This window comes from Sitophilus oryzae, unplaced genomic scaffold, assembly GCF_002938485.1.
Source record: "Sitophilus oryzae breed Bouriz unplaced genomic scaffold, Soryzae_2.0 scaffold_499_pilon_pilon, whole genome shotgun sequence".
In the NCBI taxonomy this organism is placed as follows: domain Eukaryota; kingdom Metazoa; phylum Arthropoda; class Insecta; order Coleoptera; family Curculionidae; genus Sitophilus; species Sitophilus oryzae.
The window spans coordinates 4,234,613-4,262,178 of record NW_022147083.1 but is presented as its reverse complement, the minus strand read 5'-3'; the positions used below and the strand labels follow the sequence as shown (position 1 = coordinate 4,262,178).

At 31.3% G+C, this 27,566-nt stretch overlaps 1 protein-coding gene across 1 annotated transcript in view; it reads left to right on the top strand.

Annotated features, from left to right (window-relative positions):
* The first annotated feature begins 585 nt into the window (after nt 1–585).
* Nucleotides 586–27,566, top strand: part of LOC115886830 (pancreatic lipase-related protein 2-like) — a 142,858-nt gene continuing 115,877 nt past the window's right edge. Inside the window, exons 1-3 of the mRNA XM_030906136.1 lie at nt 586–661; nt 6,908–7,019; nt 19,773–19,921. Coding sequence (XP_030761996.1) covers nt 613–661; nt 6,908–7,019; nt 19,773–19,921 — 310 coding nt within the window. The 5' untranslated portion in view covers nt 586–612. The remainder of the gene's footprint in view (nt 662–6,907; nt 7,020–19,772; nt 19,922–27,566) is intronic.

Sequence of the window (27,566 nt, the reverse complement as noted above, 5' to 3'; positions counted from 1 at the left end):
AGAAGAGGATTTATTTTTGATGGTATTAATTGTACTGCGAATCTTTTCTAAAACTACGAGCGAAAAAAAGAAACTGTGTAAGTTTACATTATCATTAGAGAGATAAGAAAGTGGATCATGAGAAGGACATATGGTATTAGTTAAGTTTTTCGCTACATTTACAAAGTAATCGTTAAGGTTCTCAGGTGAGGTAGAGATATTGCTAGACGAAGAAGCTCAAAATCGCCAAAAATCGAGATGGTCCTTTAAAATGCGCCATAAAACCGACGATATAATAATGTATATTATTATATCGTATTTTATTCTATATATATATAGAATAAATATCAGATAAGGATCGGCCCGACAGGAATTATCAAATTTCAAAGGTCCCTGTGACGGAATTTTTTTCGACTTTATGGTATACGTATACTTAAAGTTATCGATTGCAAATGATATGAGCGAAAATTCATATACCGTAACTAGGCTTAATCGCCCAACTAACCTACAGTCGAAAATGATTTTTCCGCTCTCCCCTGCCACATGGCAGTCAAAATATGCGGCAGTCCCACGAGACACGCAAAATCTCGTAAGGAATTGGCCGGGTCAATTACCACTTTGTTACCGAACATTATGGGTGTCTCAGATTACTGGTTTGTGTGTTTGATCGGATCCTTACCTGGTATGTTACATTATTATTATTTTTATATCTTCCTTTTCGCTTTCTCTCGGTGTCGGCGTAGGTTATGGCCGGGGATCGCCTACGTTCACTTTCGCGAAATCTTTGCTCTAATACGGTGATTAACATATAGTTTCGATAAATTAGAGGTAATTATATTTCGACGCGCTTAATTAGCTTCTGTTATGTAATGGGTATTAAGTAATATGTAACATGTTTATGTTTAACAATAAGTTAACAGAATAAAGTAAAACTCTTATTTTTTATAGCTAAGCGAGGCAAAGGCGAATATATTATGATCTGAAGACATTTTTCTATATTTTATAAATAACGTACGATTGATAATATATAAAAAGTCTTACAATTATTTTTTTTATTTTTTAACAAATAAGTATAATTTTCTTTTGGATGGCAGCAACAATGTATTTTTGTATAATTATTATCTATAAAATATTATTTTCAATTATCTTGATAATTATTTTCAGATGCCCATTTTTTACAATTTTGCAATGTTCAACGTAAAACTGAACTTTTATTTTTTAATGTCAAGCAACACATCGGCAAATATAAGATAAAACTATTAATTTTTTTTTCCATAGCAACTGTTAAAATTGCCTTATATCTATCAAAAATAGATAAAATAATACTTTAACCGCAATTAAATGATACTTTAAGAGCGAGGATAGGTTAAAAACTTTATTTCTTCTCGCGCGTTTTTTAATTGCTTCCATTTTTGAAAATTTTTGTATTCATTTTCATAAGTTATTCGGGATTTAAATGGAAGTAGTTTGGATATGGCGTTTGTCGCCTCAGCATGAATATCTGTTGGTAATTTACTTACGTATATTTAATTACGTTTTGAGCCATTTCTGGCTCCAATTCAATCAGCAATCGACACGAAAGGGAATTAAAAAATATTGACTCAAAACTCACAATTAAAGAGACAGCTTTATTTATTTGTCAAATTACATAGAAACCAACGCCAACCCATCACAATATTTTTTCTACTCGTAATAAATTCCTTGAAATAATAACTTCTGAATACTTTTTAAACCGTAACTCGCTATGGAAAAAAATATTGTTTATACCACGACGATAAAATTGCATTATCGTCTCCCGAAATTAATTCAATGGCGATTTCATCGCTCGTGAATTAATCTTTTAGGTCGACGATAAAATACCATTTTATCGTCTTGTATAAAAAATAACTATGAAATACATATAATTAATTAAATTATTAAAAAATATTTTTTTGCTGTATGAATATTATTTTTTCTTCGTAGGGTAGTAAAAATGTACTTCTTGTAATGTCGATTATCTGTGCGATGTTTGTTGTTATCTTTTGTTCTGTATTAATATCGAGGGGTCTATGTAATATATTATATAGCTAATAATAGTTTTGGATAATTACTTTAAAATTTAGAAGCGGAAATATGTATCCAATCTGATTCATGATTATGTCCATTTAAATTACTATTACTTATTAAATTCTGCCTTGAATTTTTTATTAACTTTCAAGCTGACCCGGCAAACGTTGTTTTGCCATCGATATTAAAAAATAGGTGTTTGACGGTAGAGGGGTAAAAATTTAGGGTTCTATGAATTTTTAATTTCAAAAAGTGAGGTGGACAACCCTCTTATAATGTAGGGGTATAAAAAATAGATAACAACCTCAGACCTACTGATTATACATATAAAATTTTATCAAAATCAGTCAAGCCGTTTCAGGGGAGTATGGTAACTAAAACCGTGACACGAGAATTTTATACAGGGTCCGGCAAAAGTGCGTTGGGCATCTGTAGCTTCTGGAATTCATACGGTGATTAACATACAGTTTCGATAAATTAGAGGTAACAACCTAACCTCTAAATGAATTTTTTTTTATTTAGAGTATTTCAAAATTTTTAACGGTTTCGCAGATATTCCCGATTTTGTATTTCATATGGCATTTTCCACAGTTAATTTTCATCAAAGCCACCTAATGATTTTTCTCTCGTATTTGATTGGCAGGGAGGCGCCATATGAAATAATAATACGTGTATCCGGAAAACTATTAAAAATTTTGAAATACTTTAAATACAAAAAATGTTCATTTTTTAATTCTCCATGTAATAAAAAAATAATATACAGGGTGTTCCATTTACCAAAACGAAGAAAAATTATTTTATATTTTATAAATTTGTTGGAATTTTTTTTAGTTTTTAGTTAAAAAACATAATTTCTTGATAATATGGCAACATAGGTATTAGATTAAATTTACAAGAAAGAAAATCCAGAAAAGATCCAGTGGTTCTCAAAATTTTAGCAAAAAATCATTTTTTTTTGGAAATTTTGAAAGTAAAATAACTCCGTTATTTTGGACTTATTTGAAAAAAGATAAAGAGAAAATATGTTTCTTTTATCGAGATCTACCGCCCCTTAAAATATTTGCACTTATTTCTGGGACACCCTGTATTTACTCATATCTTAGGATTATGTAAAGTAATCTAGTAAAGAAAGTTTTTAGCTAAAAACTAAAAAAAAATCCAAAAATTTTCTCAAAAAATTTAGAATTTTCAAAATTTTTTTTTAACGAAAAAATTCGGTTAAAAATATTTGCACTTATTTAAGACTTACCCTGTATATCAATAAGTATACATGTTAACTGCCAATTTTATTTTCTAATCAGTATTGTATCTGAACAGCGGCGGATACAGGAATTTATTTTAGGGGGGGCCCAAATATAAAGTAATGTATAATGTGCTTTTTAGGGGGCCATTTTTAACCCAAAATATTTAATCCAATTCACAGATTTCAGGGGGGCCGAGGCCTCATGGGCCCCCCTCTGTATCCGCCACTGTCTTAAGATGAAGAAGTGTCACATTGCAGAGGTTCACATTCTTTAACATTCGGTAATATAACTTGTACTTGTGGCCATGTAAACTTCGTCATGTAGCTCTTTACATATACAGGGTGAGTCTTAAATAAGTGCAAATATTTTTAGGAGTAGTATATTTTGACACCAGAAAACACGATTATGAGATTTTCTTTGCGAAAAAAATTTTTTGAAAATTTTTTTGGATTTTTTTAGTTTTTAGTTAAAAAGCATAATTTCTTGATAATATGGCAACATAGATAGTAGATTAATGTGTTCTCAAAATTTTATCAAAAAATCATTTTTTTTGGAAATTTTCAAAGTAAAATAACTCGGTTATTTTGGATTTATTAGAAAGACGATAAAGAGAGAATGTTTCTTTTATCGATATCTACAAGCCCTGAAAATATTTGCACTTATTTAAGACTCACCCTGGATTTGACATTTTTAGAAAATCTAAAAGATATCAATTATAAATACCGATCTATATGAACTATGAATTCATATACATTTTTCTATAAACCATAAATTGAAATAGGTTTTTAACTTTTAAAAAAATTATTTAAAAAAAATTTTTTTTTTTAAATTACTGTATTGCTTATTAAATATTATGTTATGGTCTAATGTAATATATAAGTATATGTTTGACAATAAACTAACAAAATAAAGTAGAACTATTATTTTTCACAACTAAGACAAGTAGCAGAAAATATAAAGACATTAATCTATTTCGTAAACATATACGATTTGTAATGTAAAATCTCCGTTTCAACTACTTATTTCAAAACAAAACAATTTTATTTGTTATTTAATTTATGAATATTTTCTCTTGAAGTGCAGTAATACTAATTTAATAAATTATTATGATATATTAGATGAGAAATTTTGAATTTTATTTTTTAATTGTTTTTTTTTAATTATGTTTTTACAGAATCTTTTTTTTTAATTCTTCATTTACATAGCGCTAAGTTTCTTCGTCGACAGTAACGACAATTTTAGGTTTAGCACTTTATTTATTAGCACATATTTTTAAGTTGAAAATTTTCACAATTTTCTTTGTTTTAGCCCTTAGACTGTTTCTTATTTATGATCTTCATTTATTTGGAATACTTTTAGTTTTTACTCAATAGGTAGAAGTAGAAGTCGAATTATTAGTTTATAAATATTATTTTTAATCACTAAAATTCCATAAAATATAATATCACATTATGAATATTTGGTCGTTTTGATACTTTTCGTATCATTTTTATAACACCATTGATCATAATATAGTTTATCTTTTCAAATTACAGTTATTATGTCATATGATATGTAAAATGTAGAATGAGTGGGAGGGGGTTTAATCACTGACACCTTAAAGATCTATTGTGTCCCCCTTCCTTGAGTTATAACTCATCATACAGTCTATAATCCATTATACGTGTTGTAGGGGGACAGGATATATTTTCCATCCTCCTCTGACAACAGATGCACCCTTAGACGGTTGCGGTTTAGCCTTCATAGTCGAGGAGCTTATCTCCGGCTGAGGTACCAGTGAAGTGGAGGCTAGAGGATCTGTCTCCATTTTATCCACCTCTTTAGCTTGGCCTCTCCTTAGACCTGATACCGGTGTTGTCCCGAATCTACAATAGAAGATATATAAGATTTGAGGCCAATTCCTAATGTGAGAACCTGACCATAGCCCTTCTTCCCCGAGTTGATAACTCGTCAACTCGATTTCCTTACATTGGAGTTCTCAGACTGGATGAGGCTCAGCACGTAGGTGGTGTCTTTCCCCTTGTTTCTCGGCAGAAAGACCGCGATGGTCGCTCCTTTTGAGATGTTTTCTCCCTTCAGTCCCGGCCCCTGCTAATTCTTAAACTTATGTGCTGTTTCCACCAACCAATCCGCCGACTCTTGAGATACACAATCTTTGAGGAGCATGCCCACCCGAAAGTGTATCCCTGTAAAATGCAGCTGACCCACATTTTGTGAATCTTTGCGTTGTGCGTCCCTCTCTATTACTTCGTTCAGTATCACCTCTTCTCTAGAGTAGTTTGCTGGTCGGTGGTTAGTGCAACCTTTGGGTAATCCTTTGGCAGCACCGCTGTTTTCACTTGTCCAGAAATAGCGGCAAAGCTGGTGATACGTCCCTGCTTGCCTCTCGGTGTTGAACGGTTCTTCCTTTCCATCCGGGCTCCACTTTTATCCGGTACAGAGGTGGGAGATTCTCGCTCCGTCTCTTGCCCTTTGGCGGAGATGCGCCAGGCTATTTCTTAGTTCTTTTACTTTCTTCTTTTTCGAGGAATGTTTTCGATTTTGCTTCCTCTGCAGCAAGTCTTTCGTAGAGCAGTCGGAGGTATCTCCGTACTTCTGCTCCACTAAGACCTACTCTCAGCGGATTGTCTAGATCGCCTGGTTGACCAAGGCTGGATAAACAAAACGGTACCTTCTGTCACTTGCTAGGTCTAGATGAAGGCCCCCGACTCTTACTAGAGGAGGTGCTAGCTCGTGTGCCACTTGTGGCTGGTCTAGCACAAGTGTCATCTGCCTCTCCTGTAGTTCCCTTTGGGAATAGTTCCTTGATACTTGCATTGATAATGTTCCCAGGGTTGCTAAAGGATTTCCCCACAGCGTCACTGATGGTGTTTTTTATATTTGATCTCATAGAGTTCCCACGAGTTGCTAGGGTTAATCGGTCTACTTCTACAGAGCCCCGCATGTAGAAGTAAGAAGGAGTAAATACAACGGGGTGCAACAACCTGGTGCCCCAAGGTGGAGACCAATAGAGGCTAGTTTTTATCTTGCCACGCATCCCTTTGACCTGGTCCCGCCATGGTAGGATTTAGATTTTTGATAAAGTTTTCTCTTGTTGGTCCGGGCGGTTAAGCCAAGACCTCTCTACCTGTGTGACCATAGAGGGTGCCTGGTATGACCGACAGGATAGTCCCATCGTTATACGTCTTGTTGCAATTTCCTGGCCACGACACTACAGCCAGGGACATGAGAGTGAGATGCTCCTTTGACGCAGCCAATTCGCCCTAGCACCTGACTAGCCCCTAGCCCTGAGCTTCACCGCCAACAACAAGGTCTCGCATTTCCTAGAGGAAGGTTAAAGACACTTAAATGATATTTAATATCAGTATTATCTTTTTGATTTTACACAACATGCTGAATTTATGTCACATATGTTTTGTGAATATTTGTATAATAGTTGCATTTGCTGGAAACTTTTGATGATCATTTCGAATCAATTTGCAGAAAATTTATTAAAACAATTTATTCAATCTTTGACGCACGTCTAAACTAATTTATACGTGTCTGTATTGTCTTTTTGATATAATATTTAGTTAAATATCTTATAAAATTCAATTTATTGGTGATTTATAATTTACGAAATATTTTTTGTCTTTCAGGACCGCCCAGTGTAAACTTTGACGGAGCCAACCTCCAACTGTACCCTATAAATAAAAATAAATGTCACTATATCGACCCAGTGCGAGATATATCGTTCCAATTGTTTACCAGGTGAGGCATGACACGGTAAAATTAAATTTTATTTCCAGGGAGGCAAAAATCAAATAAAACACATTAGGACTGTTACGAAATATATATTTTCTGTTTTATTATTTATCTTTTAAAGCTTTTGACATATATCAGGTGATGCGTAAAAATTGTCAAAATTCAATATCAGTTTTAATAATAAAAAACTGATTTTTAAAAACATTTTTTGCGAAATAAAAGTATTAATGGAAAAAGGCAAAAATATAATGTCAATCCTGTAAATTATTTTTGTAAAATAAAAGCCGTAGAGTAAGATACGATTTTTTCGCGTAAACTGGGTTAAGTACCTATCTAAGAGGCTGTAATAAAAGTGTAACACTTTCTCAAATACAGAGCTTTGCTTTTGTTTTTAAGACACATATACAGGCTGTATATATTTTATACTTTAGAAGTTTAGAGATATGTTTTCCAGATTTTAGATTGTGCGATAGTATTTATATATATTAGGAATTTGAATTGAATTATAAGTATAAATAAATAAATAAATAAATAAATAAATGTCTTTATTGTCAAAAAATTTTTCAATTTGTAGACAAAGGTAAACTAACAAACAAAGTAAAAAAACAATCTTGTGTACCTTACAAACAGACAAAAGATAATACAAAACATTATACAAATAATATTGTCAATCTTATTGTTAAAATAAACATTTATAAATATTTATAATGTCAAAGAACAAAAAAATAAAAATAATATTCAAAAATATTTAGCTAGTTTATAGTAAAATATCAATGACCTCTAAATAAATTCATTTCGATGTCATTAGTAAATATAGCAATAGCAAACATTAGACCAGTGTTTACAAGATCAAATTTGATTTTCAAAATATAATTCATTTACGGCGTAGAAAGCCTTGTCTAGTAAATAAGAGTTCAATGCTTTGCGAAATGAAAAAAATGATGTTATGGATTTGATTTCAAATGGCAGGTGTTTGTGCATTTTTTTCGAGTTGTATAATATTGAACTTTTAAATAACTCTGAGCGTGGGGTAGGTAGATAAAGATCTTGCTCCGCGTTTCTGAGTGGATAAGTGTGAGATGGCCTTTCCTGAGAAGCTGATACATGTTTACGTATTAGGCAAACGGATTCAAATATAAATAAGGAAGGAAGAGTCAATATTTTTAATTTTTTAAAAAAGTCCCGGCAATGAGTTCTGCTGTTTAGTCCCAGTGAATATCGAACAGCTCTCTTCTGGAGCCTGAAAATGCGGTCAAATTGAGTCGCACAACACGTACTCCAGAATGGAAGGGCATACCTGAGGTGCGACTCAAAAAGTGCATAATAAACAGTTCTAGCCACTGACAAGTTAAGCTCCTTAGAAACAGACCTTAATGCAAAATAGGCAGAGCTCAATTTTTTCGACAAAGCTTCGATATGTATGTCCCATATCAGAGAATTATCCACAACAAGCCCCAAGAACTTTACAGATTTTACGACGTCAATGGTGGTGTTGTTAAGTACAAAAGGCTGCAACGAGTTTTTATACGACAAAGCTTTAGTTCTAGAAATGTTGAGACTCAGGAGGTTCGAATCGCACCAAGATTTAATGGTGATTAAGTCATTTGATATAATCCTATGAAGTGCCGTGATGTCCTTGTTGCTCCAAGTGAAGCTAGTGTCATCCGCAAAAAGACATATTTTGCTACTGATGTTTATGTTAGCAATGTCGTTAATAAAAAGAAGAAACAAAATAGGGCCTAGTACTGAGCCTTGTGGTACTCCACATTCTATTGGCTTGCTAGAAGACAACGTGGTATCCACCCTCACAAGTTGACTTCTGTTGCTCAGATACGACTTAAACCATTCGAGAGATGATCCCCTGAGCCCATAGTGCTGCAGTTTATTAATTAAGATCTTATGATTTACACAATCGAACGCCTTAGAAAAATCACAGAAAATTGTTGCTGTAGATTGATGGTTGTTTAGGCTGGAGTAAATTTTATTAAGGAGGGAAAACATAGCGTCATTTGTGGACTTGTTGCTTAGAAATCCAAATTGATATTCAGTAAGTATTTTGTACTTAAACAGAAAAGATATCAGCCTTCTTTTAACCAACCTTTCTATGATCTTAGATAGCGTTGGAAGGAGTGCAATTGGGCGATAGTTATAAGCTTCATCTTTGTCTCCTCCTTTATGCAGAGGAATGATTATTGCCGTCTTAAGACATTTTGGAAAAATACCATTTTGGAACGACATGTTTATTAAAGTTGTTAGGTGATTCAGAGTGCTTTCTGGCAGATTCGAAAACATTTTTAAAGTTAGCCCGTCGGTCCCACAAGAGGATTTATTTTTGATGGTATTAATTATATTAATTCATATAATATATGAATTCTAAATAAATCAATTTATTATAAAATCTTTAAGAAGAAAACGAATGATTACTTTGTAAACTCCTAATTCTTAGGACTTTTGATATAAATCAAAGGTCTCATAAAAAAAGAAACAGATTGCTATTTCTGCCTAATATAATATATAAATTTTATTTAGTAATTTATTCTACACTCAGATGCAAATATATTTTTTGGTCAAATTTAAAGTGCTATATTTTTGTTATTTTAGCCCTATTTTAGTATTTTAGCCCTAACTTTAGTATTTAGCATATTATACAAGGTTAATAGAGGGGTTGTTTTTTTATCCTAATTTTGAAACACCCTGTGCAATAATTTCGTGTACAGGTATTTATCCAAGCCAAGGGAGGCAATACAAAGTATTAGAATATTTTTTTTCCTGTTTGTATACTTTTGTATACTTGAGTATTACAGATGTTTTCTTTAATATCGTTAGTTCTGTTATTATTATTAATGTCTATTAAAGCCCGGACTGTATCGTTAGTCTTTATCGTTTTTTAATTTAGTATATAGTATCCAATACAGCGTCTTATGACGTTATTACAAGAGTCACCAAAACCATCTCGTCATATTAAAAAATTATATCGAAATGTAATGATAATTGAAAAAATTCCAAATTGATCGTGATCAGTCCATTTCGCTATTAAAAAATTAACCAAGGGATATGTACTGACATGATTCAAAAAATAAAATGCTTAAGAGACATGGTTCTAACACTAAATTTTTAGGATATTTAGGATATATTTTAAGAAAATTTACAGACGAAGTTATTGTACACGGTGTTTTAAAAAGAAGGTAAAAAAACAATTCCTCCGATTAACCCTGTATAATATTCCAAATACTAATGTTTATAAAAAAAATGAGTTTACGAACTAAAGCTGATTCATGAAAATAAGGATAAAAATAACAAAAATATAACACTTTAAATTTGATCAAAAATTTCTCCGTTGACTTTTCTTTGCCTCTCAGTGTATAATAGTCTGAAAATTTAAGTAATTGAAAACTAAACATACATGATTCCATATAATTGAAGAAAAAACGGCGTCAGAGATGGCTTGTTATAAATATCCTGTAATTTTGTATGCAAAATTATATGGGAATTTTTATCCTGTGTCATTTCTAAGATTTCTGGACGCCGTTTTTTTATCATACGGAATTAACATATTAACTTTCTTTTTTTTCGTCTTATACATTTCTTCAAAAAATACTTCTGGATATTTCGCCACTTGAAGAAAATCTACAAAATTGAATAGTTCTGAACACATAACCCAACAAAATGATTGAAACCATTAGTATTGTGAATGCATTAATATAACGGAACCCGTATTTTACTAATAACATTTTAGAAAGAATAATAATAATTTATAAAATTTAAATTTTTTTACACAAATGTGTCTGTTGGAGGCCCACAGAAAATAACGAAGAAATTTTGAAGAAATGAATCCGCCACAGAAATATACCGGGTGCGTCTCAGAGGTTTGGTATGTTAGTATATGACATAAATTAGGATTGATTGACGTATTCAATTGTTTTTTATCACTTCCTGTTTCACCGGAAATGACTACAACTTTTGATTTTTAAATGGCACCCTCTGTGTTTTTTACTTTATTCGATAGAAAATGGCATTCTGAATAGAATGACATGTTATGTGTCAAATTTTGACATTCTTGTTTAATAAAATGGCTATGTTAAAAACACTAATTCTTTATCAAGAAGCCTTGAAAAAGTAGATTGGATCGTCTAATGTTTTTAGTGCCTTATCCTGGCCAGTTAGAAAATGCTCAAATAGTATTTTTAATCATATCTCAATTTTTAGCCGACCATACCAATAGGTATGGTAGGCTATTAAGATCGACAAAAAAAAGTTTTTTTAATTTCACTCAACATTATTTGGTTAGAGTTATTTGGGTCATAAATGACCTAAATACAAAATATTTTCATGGTGTCTGTCTGTCTGTCCGTCTGTCCGTCTGCCGTCTGTAACACGATAACTCAAAAACTGCTGAACCGATTTTAACCAGATTTGGCACAAAAATACTGTGGCACCCGAGAATCTGGCCATTAGTTTTTGGTGGGGCTGGGGGGTTGGTAAGGGGGTATGGGAGGGGGTTCAAAATTTAAAAAAAACGTAACTCCAAAATTACAGTAGCTAGCGAAACGCGGTTTTCAAATTAAGATTACGAATAATATTTGCGACAATATTTGTAATAACATCAAAATCAGTCAAAGTCGCAGTTTTCGAGATATTAACATATTTTAGTATGGGCGGCTATACGTGCCTCCCGGCGCCAATTTTTTCAAATGGAACAAGGGTGGCTTATTAGCATATTTGGAAAAAACATTTTTACGAATAATTTGATACCACACACTTGGTATTTCGAGTCAAGTTGTCGTTATGAACCGCATGTTATAATTTCAAATAAACCATATGCGAAAATGTCAAAAGTTGACGAATAATTTGATACCACACACTTGGTATTTCGAGTCAAGTTGTCGTTATGAACCGCATGTTAAAATTTCAAATAAATCATATGCAAAAATAACCATATGCGAAAATGTCAAAAGTTGACATATGATATGTCATTCTATTCGCCACTTAAAATTCAAAAGTTGTAGTCATTTTCGGTGAATCAGGAAGTGACTATCAGTCAATCCTAATTTATGTCATATACTCACATACCAAATCTCGTTTTTTAACTGAAAAAATAAAAAAAAAGTTATAGGAGTGAGCCCCTGAGTGAGCCACTTTTGAGGCGCACCCGGTATATTTTATTTCATTTTTTGACGAATGCTTATTTATAACAAACAGAGACGTTCAAATTCATAACTTATTATTTTATTAATTTCTGATTCAAGTCCACGTTTATTTGGAATAATTTATTAACTAACAGAATTAGGTACACCCGGTATACATTGTTTACTTCTTATAAAGTTTGGGATCTGGTGATTTTAATAATATTGTCAATTAATATTAGATATAAATAATATTATGTTTTAATCTTAAAATTACCAGTTTTACTTTTTTATTTTATATTTCAAAAAAATTTGAGTTTAACAATTCGACTATCGTCTGTTCGGTTATAAAATGTTTGACATAAGCGTTATTTTAATTTAAATTTAAGTTTGTGTATTTTTTTTGGAGAATGACCAGACACAAGTAGTACCTACACTCTTTTTCAAAAAGTTTATGTTACAAAACATATTTATACAAAAAGGTATAGGTAAATATATATTTTTACAAACTACAAATATATAAAATATATTTTTACTAAATAAGAAATTGAGTGACAACACCGCATAGTGCTTCAAAAACAAATTAGTGTACTATATGCAGCATTTTATTTTGAATTCAATTGTCTACAGAAAAATGGGGGGGGGGGGCAATTTATAGAGAAACTTAGTACTTTATTATAATTTTTTGTGACACCCTGTATACAACAAAATATTTTTAGGATATGCATCATTATAAACCATGCGGTATATAAAACTTTTTTTTATATGTTCGACAACAACGACGATATTTGATTCCTCGCACTAATGGGCCACCCTGTATAACATTTAGGCTGTATGCATTGAATTTAGATAATTGGCACTTTGTCTAAAATTATATATCTAATAATTATTTCGGTATGTTCTAGGCCAGTCAAATACTAAACTGAGGCATTTTGATCGAAGTTTCTACTTCGGTAATATTATGCGGGTCTTTCTATTAACTATGCTTTATATAGTTAAGGAAATAATATTAGCAGTTAATTATTTGCCAATCTGTTAACCTTCCAACGTTCAGTAATTTTTGGTTATAACAGAAACCATATATATTTTTAAAAGCTAATTAGTTTGATTTGGTTTGGTTTAGATATTAAATATAAGTGAAGTAAACAAATTTAATATTATTTATTTATGCATGTAATTGATTATAAATTAATTGTAAAAGTATTCTGCCAAGATTCTGGCTAACTCTTTACAAAAATTCGGTTTCTTCACGTTTCGCTTCTTGAACCAATCTGCTTTTCATCAAGCTTCATACAAGATTTTGGCTATGTTTCTGGAGTTGGAGGTGTGATAAATCATACAAGTAAAGGGGTACTAGCGGCGTAACTTGACAACTGGGGGTCTCGGTGCAAGATATTTTTGGTAGCCCCTGAGTAAAGAACAAGACCAAAATAATGTATATTTTTTATTAAATATTTTTGAAGACCTCTGCGGGGCCCCAATTTCCTGCGAATCATTTTCTTCCAAGTGCTTTAGCGATTCGAATGAAGTTTTGAGGATAAAAAGTGCGACCACCAGGGACGTGCATATGGGTTATCACTGAAATATATTTCTAGAAAAACATGTGCGCCAATAACATTTGTTTATCTTGTTATCATAATTGTGTAGATTTTTTTATGCTGATTAAAAGTTGTATCTTGCTATTTCGTGGATTTCAGTCTCCTTGATGAAATTAAGGCAATTTCATTAATTTACCTTAAGTCAAGTATAATAAGAACCTTTAAAAAAAATTGGCGCCGGGAGGCACGTATAGCCGCCCATACTAAAATATGTTAATATATCGAAAACTGCGACTTTGACTGATTTTGATGTTATTACAAATTTTATTGCAAATTTTATTCGTAATCTTAATTTGGAAACCGCGTTTCGCTAGCTACTGTAATTTTGGAGTTTTTTTTTTAATTTTTAACCCCCTCCCATACCCCCTTACCAATCCACCACCCCCACCATAAACTAATAGCCAGATTCTCGGGTGCCACAGTATTTTTGTGCCAAATTTGGTTAAAATCGGTTCAGCGGTTTTTCAGTTGTCGTGTTACAGGCGGCAGACGGACAGACGGACAGACAGACAGGCAGACAAACACCATGAAAATATTTTGTATTTAGGTCATTTATGACCCAAATAACTCATTTTGAGTGAAATTAAAAAAAAACTTTTTTTTGCCGATCTTAAATACCTATGGTATGGTCGGCTAATTAATGTCATTAACTGACCAAAGTCTTAAATAATGATTATACTGATTCCTCATCAAAAAATATGAAAAAAAAATCCTATTAACATTAGTGCGGAAATGCATAGTTTTAAAATTACAAGATTTGTTAAAAGATTGGTTTAAACTTTTAAAAAATAGTATCTTTGTAATTATCTCAAATATCATTAATTAATTAATAATTAATAACTTTTTTGAATTTGCTGAAGGTAGCACTTCAGTGTTATAATTTTTAATAACATTTAATAATAAATTTGATTAAATAAATAATTTATTAATTTTATTTTTATTTTAATTTTATTGTTATTTACACAATTGCGTTTATCTTACCAAGGAGATCGAAATCGACAAAATATCTAGATATAACTTTTAACCGGCATTAAACAGCCCTCAAAATTCTGTAAGAGAAAAGAAAGTCAGTGGCGCATGTGTTATTTTATAAAAATATTCCAGTGATAACCTATATGCATGTCCCTAGTGAATCTGACGACACTTTCTAAGCATTAAAATATGAAATAATAACTAATGTAATAATATGTAGTAACTTTTACCCTAAAAACTTCGTTCAAATCGCTAAAAGCACTGGAAAAAAAATTAAAATAAATCGAAATAAAAAGGAAAACTTGCCCCTGTAGTTATAAAACAGCAGAATCGGACCTACATTGATATAAAAAGTAATTCTTAATTTTACGCGGGGAATCTCCCCACGAGAAATGGCAGATGTTTTTTGAAACACTCTGTATATGCTTTTATTGACTAAATTCTTTATAAGCACCAATATTTTTCAATTGCTCCAGATATCTTGTATAACATATACATACTACATACATACTGCCATTACTCGCTAACGAGTATTCGACACACATCAGAAGATGGTCACTCAAGGCGTTTTCTTTCATGAGCTTTTCCGTGACTGAAAAGCCCGCGATACGTGATGTTATTTGCCTACCGCACTCCGGACATTCAAAAATCTCATCGCTTTTTTGCTTTGGTTGTCGCTATTAACTGAGTTCACAATTCTTCTCCATTGAGTTCTATTGAGAACTGGTTCTTCCCACTAATTCTGCATGTTAATCACCTTTAAGTTTTCGTGGAAAATGTCCTTGTACCTTTTGAGTTGTCCACCCGGCCTTCTCTTACCGTCTACAAGCTCACCATAAAGCAGATATTTTGGTATGCGATTTTCTTGCATTGTGCATACGTGACCAGCCCATCTTAAGCGAGATTTTGTAACCATGACTTCAATACTCTCGCAGTTAGCTTTTTCAAGGACCGATACGTTTGAGACATGATTCCGGATTCTTAAGAGTTGTCTAAGGTATCTGTGTTGTTAACATAATAACATATAATATCATATAATCAAAAGCTAACTCAATCATATCATGACTTTATCGATCAGGTTATCGATGCATAAATGAGGAAATGAATAAATTATCTAAATGTATTCCCAAATGTATTGATTATCATTTTTCACGTTGTTGATTGCCGTTTTTCATACACTATGTTGCAGGATTTAAAGATAATTTTAAAAATTATTCTGATGACAATAAGATTTCTACCATTGTATAATCGATAAAGGCAAAAAAATCTAAATATTTGATTTCCGCTGCTCTAATCATTGGGATACAAAATAATGCATATATGTAGGTACTCACAGCTTCAATTTGAACAAAATACATTTTGTTTTGTTGCTTGGCTAGGACATTTGCTCTCATAGTTTATCAAAACCTTTAACGGCCTTACTCTATCAACGTCAACATTTTCACGTTATCTTTTCAACATGTCAATTCAAACTCAATAACAATGTGCTCATCATGCTTCAAACTGAATAACAATGTGCCCAATTTCAGTCGATATAATCGTAGAGATGCACCAGTCGAGCAACCAAAGAAATATATTAGTGTGTCAGTCTATATATGTTTGTTTGATATTAAATAGATGTAGTAATACTGTGTTAAAATGTAAATTTATAAGTTGTTTTTGTGACGTCCAAGGTTAAAATGTAAGTTTTAAATTTTTCTATTTTTTGATGTTTATTAGTGATGTATTTTACTTTATAGGAAAAGGTTTGATAAAGATCGAAGCGTTGACTTTGATAATATGTTTCACTTGAAAGAAAAAAAAAATAAACAAATTTTTATTACTGACCATAACCCCAGGAACCAATTTTCAAAAAAAATCGTTGAGATATTGATAATCATAGAAATTGTATTATTTTTTAGCATTAGTATTTCGGTTCTATTGAATAGTGATTTAAACTACAAAAATGTTGCATGACCCAGCCAGCCAGGGTGGGAAAACTGCCCCACATTGTGGCTATGCCCATGATATTATTAAATTCTTTTAAAACTGAGATAATATTTCAGCTCTTAATGCCAGCTCATATAATTGAATATCTCTCTAAATAAAACGACATTAATTGGAGATCTATATCACAAAAACAAGTTTGGAAGAAGCTTAAAACTGTTTGTTGTTTTACTTCTTTTAAAATATTCAATATCTCATAAATATTCAAATTTTTCTTGCACCGACTGAACAAATTCAGTTCGCATTTAATTAATGACTAACTAAATACTATTTTCTTTAACAATTACAGCTTTCTTATTTCTCGTGAGAATTTAATTAATAAAATAATGCCTGATATGTTCATTTAAATAAATCTCACATTTCAATTACGGTGTCGGCGAAGATATAGGCGGTTTCAATGCACAATTACATCATTATTATGTGTACTTACCGGTCTACTATATGCATTCATAATTAATAGAGTAAGAATTGCAATAAAAGAAGGTGAAAGGTTTCCTACCAGTGTAACAAGGCACAGCCATCGATATAGTATTGTATCGACTATGCGTCCGCTTTAATTTTTAGCAAGAAAGTAAAAGGAATATTGCAGCTGAATTGAGAAGGAAAATTATTTTTAGAATGAATGTTGTTAACAAGAATTTCAATCTATGAAAGAATAGTTTTGGCATTGATCGGTCAAATTTATATTTTATACAGTGTGTATCAAGTTCTTAAAAGTAAGTTATTTAATGGTGCTACACGTTTCATTCCAAATGTTGTGACGATAATTTTCCCTTTTAAAATTATAACCAAAGAGTAGGGCTGGATGATAAGACATCGAAAAGTAAAAAAGGAACGTTGTTTAGGATTCGATATCTACAGAGTTATTCACCTCATTCAACACGGAGTATTGTAGCCAAATGATTGGATTTTTAGAAATTGTGAGTGCTGAGATCGTTGGAGGACTACCAAAGCTACAATTTCAAATTATTTTCAGAAGGTGTGTCCTAAATAAAGAAAAATTATCAAAGTTGTATTTTTTAAATGGAACACCCTGTATATTATTACATTTTTAGTTTCGACGATTAAAATAAAGGTAAATTTGATTGGTTTACCGCCCTTTAATCTTACCGTTTTTTAAATAATTACGATTTTGTGAAAATGCAGTAACAATAATTTTAATGCTTTATTTCTCTAGGCGTATTTAAGTTGTTAAAACCAAATATTGTACTGAAGTTTTTCTATTTACTCAATTCTGTGTTGCAATAATAAAAATAATACTGCATTATACAGAGTGTCTAAAAATTTATATTAAATAATTATTAGCTTTAAACAATTACTATTAATTTAAATGAAACACCCTGTATGTTTTACGCCGAATCAGATGCACAATTTAATTATCCATCAAATTGAATTATGCCATTTACTTATAAAAAAAACTGCATTTTCTTATAAGTTAGAGCTTATTAATCAATATACCCATGGAATATTGACATTTTAGATATTTTTTTAAAGGAACAAATGTACAAAATGCTGTACATTTTGCTAAAACCAATAATATTACTAGCTCATTTGTTTACAAGAAGGAAACTATTTAAATCTTTGTAAAAGAGTATACTAATTAAATATAGCACCATTATTTCCGCCCAAATATAATAGTACGAGAGCTAGCAACGTCGGAAAAATAAGTATTTTAAGACGTCTGGCTCTTTGATATATCTATTACTATGCTCTCTAGAACAGCATACGGCCCGTCTGGCTGCCGATACCCGTTGCGTTCACTACTGCGCATCGAAAGAAGATCCTATATTTTTATTAGTCCTTTAAATTCTAGTACTGAATATTAATCGAACATGTCTCCATAGCGCAGTGCGTAGAGTTTCCGACCGCGAACCGAAGATTGAGAGTTCGAATCCGGGTCAGGTCAACGACTTTTTAATTTTATTTTCGTTTATATTCTGATAGTAAAGCATTAAATATTTATTTTTGAATCACCATAATTATTTTTTAATACTTTACTATCAGAATATAAACGAAAATAAAATAAAAAAGTCTTTGACCTGACCCGGATTCGAACTCAATCTTCGGTTCGCGGTCGGAAACTCTACGTACTGCGCTATGGAGACGTGTTCGATTTATATTTAATCCTAGAATTTATAGGACTAAATTAATAAAAATTATAGGATGTTCTTTCGATGCGCAGTTAGTAGTGAACGCAACGGGTATCGGGAGCCAGACGGACCGTATGCTGTTCCAGAGAGCATAGTAAAATATATATCAAAGAGCCAAATGTCTTAAAATACTTTTTCGAAAACGTTGCTAGCTCTTAGACTATAACTGCATACTTAATTCTGTTAGTTAATAAATTATTCCAAATAAACGTGGACTTGAATCAGAAATTAATAAAATAATAAGTTATGAATTTGAACGTCTCTATTTGTTATAAATAAGCATTCGTCAACAAATGAAATAAAAAATTGAATTGGGATGTCAGTATATGACATAAATTAGGATTGATTGACGTATTCAATTGTTTTCGGTCGCTTCCTGTTTCACCGGAAATGACTACAACTTTTGATTTTTAAATGGCATCCTCGGTATTTTTTTACTTTATTCGATAGAAAATAACACTCTGAATAGAATGACATATCATATGTCAACTTTTAACATTTTTGCATATACGGTTTATTTGAAATTATAACATGGGGTTTATAATGACAATTGACTTGAAATACCAAGTGTGTAGTATCAAATTATTCGTAAGAAAATGCTTTTTTTAAATATCCTAATGAGCCACCCTCGTTCCGTTTGAAAAAATTGAGATATGATTAAAAATACGATTTGGGCATCTTTTAATCAGCCAGGACAAGACACTAAAAACATTAGACGGTCAAATCTATTTTTCCAAGGCTCTTTGATTAAAAATTAGTATTTTTAACATAGCCATGGCACTCTAGATTGAAATTTAAAATACGATTTTTTATTAAGCGAGAATGTCAAAAGTTATTTATGATATAGCATATCATAAATATTATCATCGTATCATTTATGATATAGCATCATACGATGATAATACCTATTAACACAGTAACTGTTTTCAGGCACAACCCTTTGATGCCCAGCAACCTTCGTATTGGAGATGACGCAGCACTGGCGCAGTCTCATTTTAACTTCTCCGAACCAACAGTGTTCTTCTTCCACGCATTCTTCGAATCTTCTCAGGCTATTCCTGCTACATATATTAGAACAGGTATGTCATAAATATATTTAAAAATTATCTTTTACTACATAATTTACAAGTAATTCACTTTATTTAGTCCTCAAATACTGTATTAGATCGGCTATTGTAACGGCTTATTTTAGTTATCATAGATAGTAAAACATAGGAATAACATAATAATGCAATAACATAATAATTTATAAATTGAAATTAGAAAAAACAACTTTATTTGTTGAAATTTGTTTTCCTTACATGGTGCAATGCAATTTGTTAGAGTCTTGGTGAAAGTATGATCAATAGTAGCATTTTGGTTGTAAATACGAGGACAGAAAATTAAACAAATAAAATATTTTTTGCAACCTATGAACACTTACATTATTTAAATTGGATTGAACTGTATAAAAAATGTAATAAAGTCGATAAACTGCAGTGCAGTAGAGTACAGACCATCCACACAATGATTTCGATATCTTTGTTTTTATATACTCTATCATATAATCCGGTAATCATAATGTTGCAACATATTATCATCATCATTCTCAGCTTATTCAACCATTTCCAATTATGGTGTAGATACTCGTACTATAGTTGAGCCCATTGTTGTCTATTGTTGGCTATGCGGGCCCAAGTTATCGCTGTTAATTCCCTAATACCATGGTCCCATCTCAGGTTTGGCCTTCCTCTAGGTCTCTTAATTCCTTGTGGGTACCATGCTGTAATTTTTGTGGTTCATCTGTTGGCTGTCCTTCTTGCCAGGTTTCCTGCTCATTGCCACTTGAGGGATTTGATTCTGTGGATGACATACCTGGGTCTTTTATCGAATCCACTCTATTCTTTTACGGTCTTTCTTGGTTATTCCCAGTATATTTCGTTCGGTTTCGGTTTAATTTGATAAAGACAACCATTAGATAAAGTGGCATTCTAGATTTGAATATGATTGAGTTTCATCAATAAGTACTCCATGCGTACTTAGTTCTTCGGTTGATTTCTGGTAGTAGAGGTCCCGAGCGGTGAATAGTTGTCTAAATGTATGCATTCTTCTACTATTTCCAGTTTTGTGATATTTATTGAATTATGAATATCTTTTCTGTCTACTAGTTCGTTGTACATTACTTTAGTTTTTGTTAAATTCATTTTGAGACCTACTTTATTTCTGGCTGTATTTAGTTCGTTAAATTTGTGTTTGTAGTTCTTCATCAAATTAATCCTTTGTTGGTCCAATCCAGTTGACGGAAGACTTCTTCTACTGTTGCTGTAAATAGCTTTGAGGATATTGCGTCTCCCTGTCGTACTCCTTTGCCAGTTGGGAACTCTGGGGTTCTTTTATATATCATTACTCTTGCTTTTGCTTCTTTGTACATATTGGCGAGAGTTTCTGCGTAAGGCTTGTCAATATCCTGATTCGGTAGGGCTTCTATTAGTGCCTTAAGATATATTGAGTCGAAAGCACTGTGGCTAGTGGAAGTTCGTATTCTTTTGTTCGGCTGATAGTTTCTCTTAGCGTATGTATGTGATCAATCGTGCTGAAGTTGTCATCAATCGTTGTGATCAATCGTTGCCACATATATACGAACAAAATTGTTGTTTTTATTTTTTATTAACTTACATATTATAACAGAAATTACATATATCAGCTACAGTATATTATAATTTTACTTATTTCTATTTAGTACATAATACGCTTAGTAAACTTTCTTTATTTTCTTTCTAATTTTTTTTAATATTTACACATTTAGGCCATTTACGTATTAATAAATTGTTGTGTTTTAATCTCCTATCAATTATTTCAAATTAATCTCAGCATGAAATAAATAATAAAAATAACTAAATTGCCATATTTATTTCTTGTTAACATTCACAGCCGGTGCCTTTTAAATTGAGCAATTAAGTAAAAGCTTTCTTACCAATATGAAAACTTTCATGTAATGTTAACTTGTAGGAGGTATTTTTTATTTTATTTACATTTTAATAAAATTTGCAATATTTATATATTTTACAAGATATACATTTTTTTAATCACATTTGAGTAGTGTAGTGAATATCAAAAATAGCACAGCGAGCATGTTCATTATTTATTAAATTTGCTAAATCCAAATCAATTAGAAATTAAAAGACTACAGCTATTAATGTAACTCAACTGGGTTAAAGATTTATTTAGATAAAATTTGTATTATTTACTTAGAATTTTTTGTGATTTAAGTACTTAATACCCACAGTCTCACAGTCTATTCCAAATGCAATACTCTAGTAAACAACTTGCTCAGTTGGGTATTCTTTTAGAAACTTGTAACCAAATTTTGATAATAATGTTATATGGTATTGTATTATTGGTTAGCAGTAATTGCTTCTATACAAAGTATTTTATGAAATAATAATTATATACAGTATGTCCCCGAATTGTGAGGAAAGATTTGAGGAAAAATCTTTTTATTATTGACCTTTTAAGAAAAATGCATTCTTCATAAAAGATTTTGCTTGTTCTAAAATGGTTAATCATAACTTTTCCAAATTTCCATACCGTTTTAGAGAAAATTTAAAAAAACAACATGAAAATATAGTTGAATTTTTTAGTTCTAAAAAGTCCTAAAAATCAAAAGGCGTTTCTATGGTAATTTAATTTGTGTGAACGTGAACCATCGCTCACATAGCCTATCCAGCAAATTTGCTCGCGATCGAACGACATCAAGTTTTGACGTTTCTTACGTCACACAGCCATGGCACTCTAGATTGAAATTTAAAATACGATGTTTTTTAAGCAAATATGTCAAAAGTTGAGATATGATGTGTCATTCTATTCACAGTGTCATTTTTTATGACACTCTGACACTCTGAGGTGAGATTTATGTCATATATAACATACCAAATCTCGTTTTTTATCTAAAAAAAACTAGAAAAGGTATAGAGGTGCGCTACTTGTGAGACGGTATACGTAGTATTTAATTATAACCAATTAGTAGGTGGTATAATTGTTATAATCCGAAGTAATATAGTTCTTTTAAAAAATGTTATGTTAGTTTTCTAGGTCTCTTTTTCTGTATATTATAGAGATTTTAGAACATGATAAATCAACGATTGCAATTTTGACAATGCTTCTAGTCAACAGATTTATACGGAATTATTTTATATAAAATATACATAATCTTCGTTGTGGTAATAAATTCTTAAATAGACAAACTAAGCTGTATATATATATATATATATATATATATATATATATATATATATATATATATATATATATATATATATATATATATATATATATATATATATATATTATTAATTTCAAATTAATCATTAAAACTATAATGTAACACATTATGATAAATAATTTGTATGCAGTAGGTCGACACTTCAAAGCTTATTAAAATTCTAAATCTTGTTCAAGTTCTCATAATTAAATAAAGTTCAATCAGCTGAACCGTAATAATAACATTGCTATCTAAATGTTATTCCTTTGCATATTTCAACCGGAATTTTATATTTTTGGTTGGTTTGTTACTGTTAATTCAAAAGGTATATTTAAAGCAACATATTTAAAGCAACAATTTAAACTTAAGTAACTTTTGTAGTAGGTGCATTTCACTGGCTGTCTTAACCGAAGTGTACTATATTATAGGTAAGTTATACGTACTCATTGTCCGTACTCCGTACTCATACGGACTCGACGTTATTCAAAACCATGTATTAAAGCAAAGGTAGGAAAGCTAATTATTTTAATTTTAAATTGTACCTTTGTAGATAAATTTCAGTTTGATTGCACATGAGCAAATGAAATAAATAAGTATTCCTAGCTCCAATACAGAATTCAATCTGATATTGCCTCCAGGGTGCAATGATTTAAATCAACTTGATTTAAATCAAGATTTAAATCATGATTTAAATCAATGGAAAAAAGTCAAATTGTTTAAAAACTTATGATAAATCGAAAGATAACTGTAAAAATTATAAAAACTTTTCCTATAAAGCTATCAAAAAGTATTCCTATATTAAATATACCCTATATATCTATTCATCAGATAAGTGTAGTTAAGTTACACTTGCTGCTGTAACGTTTAAATACTTTAATAGATCGAAAAATATTTGTAAAAGATCTAACATATCACACATATCCCTAATGTCTATTAATCTATTAAAATGTTGGACCGATTTTTGAAGTTATTTCATGTGAATCCATTACACTTCTAAATGGCAGAGATTTATTTTGAAATTGTGAAGTGTCAGAAATGCGGTAATATTCGAATACATTTGATTCGCAAACTCCAGTGCAGGACTTGTTTCTTCTGATGTCAGGTTATATTTTTTCCCGAGAACTAATTAATGTCAAAAGATAAGCTGGAGTCAGGGTTGTATTTTACCATTTTTGAAACAGCTGAATGGTGATCAAGCTAACTTCCGCCTTCACCAATTTATCTTCTAGTTCATTCCAAATTTCTACCGATATTTTGCTCTGCAATAAGTACTTTGTACTTTGAACATTAGATGGGCCTAATTTTATTCTCGACTTAAGACATTTCACAATTCATTATCTTCATAGCAACATCATATTTCCAAAAAAAATCCCTTTGATCTAAAATTTAAGCGGCCGATTTTTTTTTTGGAAATAGGGGCATCGGCAAAGTTTACAGAATAAAATATATCGGTGACAGATGTAGAAAAACGACACCCGCCGTATAAATGTAAATATTGCCAATATCGGTCAGAGTTACAAAGATTTAGCCATTTAGAATAGGACTCTAAATAGAAAATAGTTTAAAATAAAAAAAAATCTGATTAAAATAAAAAAAATCGACTTTTTTTAAATCATGATTTTTTTGCACCCTGATTGCATTCAATTCATTAGAATATAAAAAAATATGGTCCATGCATCTGTGTATTTGGATGGCTATGGTTTCTTTCTTTATTGAATAAATACGAAAACATTTGATTTAAAGGTATTTAAAGTCTTTTTTTTACCATATTAGATGACTCTCGTGAATTATTTTGTCGAATTTCATTGATTTTTGATAATTTGAATATTTTTTTAAAAAATATCTCTTTAGTCTTTATATCCAATCTTCTTTAAAAATGTAAAAATTGTAAATGTAAAAAAATAAATATGATTAAATATACATGAAAGAAATCCCGGAAAAGATCCGGTTCTCAAAATTTAAGCAAAAAATATTTATTTTGGAAATTTTCAAAATAAAATATCTCGATTATTTGCGATTTATTTTGAAAAATGGTAAAGAGAAAATATATTTCTTGGTATCGAGATCTATACCAGCCTTGGAAATATTTACACTTATTTAAAATTCACCCTGTATATAAAAAACTTTATATTATATAAACACTATATATCAAGTCCCTAAAATATATTAAAAATCGTAGATACTGCAGTGTCAAGCGTAAAGCATAAAATCATGACCGTAATATTTTATAATATTTATTGTAACGTATGAGCATTCCAATCTAAATTGATATCTTTTATCTAGGAACACAAGTTGCTTAACCAGTTCATTTATTTATTTAGCGTATGACATTTAAACACATCAAAAAATAATATAACAAACATAAAGGAAATTATAAACAATCATAAAGATATTTCATACCGGATATATCTATTTGTCAATAGTGGGGCTCACCATAAACGAACGAGATTTGGTACGTTAGTATACGTACCGTATAAATCAGGATTAACTGACGTATTCAAATTTTCTTGGTTACGTCCTGTTTTACCTGAAATGACTACTACTTTTGATTTTTAAAAGACACCCTTGGTATTTTTTTAGTAGAAAATGTCACTCTAAATAGAATGACATATCATATGTCAACTTTTGACATTTTCGCATCTGGTTTATTTGAAATTGTAACATGCGGTTCATAACGATAATTTGACTCAAAATACCAAGTGTTTGATACCAAATTATTCGTAAAAAATGCCTTTTCCAAATATGCTAATGAATTGGGTGGTAACATCGTTGTTGATCTGTTGGTTTATGAGGCTTTTAGATAGCTATTCCTTTTAAGTCTTAGCCTTAGCCTTTTAAGCCTAAGAATTATTGAGGAATTTCACTAGTCTGCATGATATTTGTAAAAAATCGTGCTAACCAAACAATATCGGCTTGGATTATGTTAGCTTGGATGTCTCCACAATTGGAGAGGCCACTGAATTTAGTAGAACAGGAGTTTTTTATTTTTGAGGTTGTTTCTACTTCCAAGTTTTCTGAATAGATGTCACGCTTTCCGACTTCATGTTTGAATGTTAAATTTTTTAACTGTTTCAGTGTATATTTGTTGCCTTGCTTTTTCCATTAAGTAAGGTGAGGGAAGTCAGCAACTCATTGAAAGCAGTTGTCATAAAATACGATCCTGCTTGCGCTGCTACAATCCTGTTTCAAATCCCAACCCAGCAACACCTACCTACCTATTTTGATATATAGTTACTTTTATTTTGGTTGCTGACTTCCCAGTTAAACATATAGGGACATATAGGAACAGTCCAGCATATAGGAAGCAGGATCGCCAAAACTGGTCCCTGCTTGCGCTGCTATACCTAAATGGCTCAAATTTTAGAAACATTTTTGAGGGCATCTTGGTGAACATCTCAAGGCGCAAATTTGCCGCAATTTAATCATGTATCTATTACGGTTTCCGAGATACCATTGCTCGTACCTCGAATTTGTCACACCCTGCTTCTTTAATCTAATGATATTGTGTACATAATGAGATCGGGGAAGTTAGCAGCTCATTGAAAGCAGGAATTATAAAATACGATCTTGCTTGGGCAGCTACAATTCTGCCTCGAATCCTGCTTTCTTCTTCTTTATATACCGTCTCCATATCGGAGGTTGGCTATCATCATTGCTATTTTGACCTTGGAAGCTGCGACCCTAAATAGGTCAGATGACGTGACATTAAACGATTTCCGCAGGTTTCTGAGCTAGGATATTCTTCTCCTTCCAACAGATCTTTTTCCTACGATTTTTCCCTGGATTATGAGTTGCAAAATCAGGGCCAGGCGCTTTCCCATCTTTGGCTGCTTTTATTGCCGCTTGCACTTCTTCCTTTAAAATAGATGGCCCCATTTCATTGTTAATGCTGGTAGTGATTTCTTCTCTTTGGTCGTTGAAAAGGATTTCGATGTATTGTTCCCATAGAGTCAATTGATCTTTAATATCCAATACAATGTCTCCATCATCATTTGTAAGAATGTACGATTTTTGCTTCCGAACAGTTCCAGTAAACTCTTTTATTTTTTATGCATACTGTGTGAGTCGTGAAGTCTTTGCGGATTTTCTATTTCAGTGCATTCCTCTTTTATCCACTCCTCCCTAGCTTGACGACATTTATATTTGATGACTTTCTGTATTGTTTTATATTCCTGTCTGTCTGTATTTTTCAGGTTCCTTCTTTCTCCCATAAGCATCAAAATTTTATCAATCATCCAATCATTTCGCATTGTTCTTTTCTCAGATTTTAGATATTTCTTGCAGGGTTCTATAATAGCCGATTTTAAACTTTGCCACATGTCTTCAGGTTGGCTCTGTGTTGCCGAGTATCAATTTATTTATCAATTTACTTAGGTTTTCATTTATACCTTGCTACACTTTATATATATATATATATATATATATATATATATATATATATATATATATATATATATATATATATATATATATATATATATATA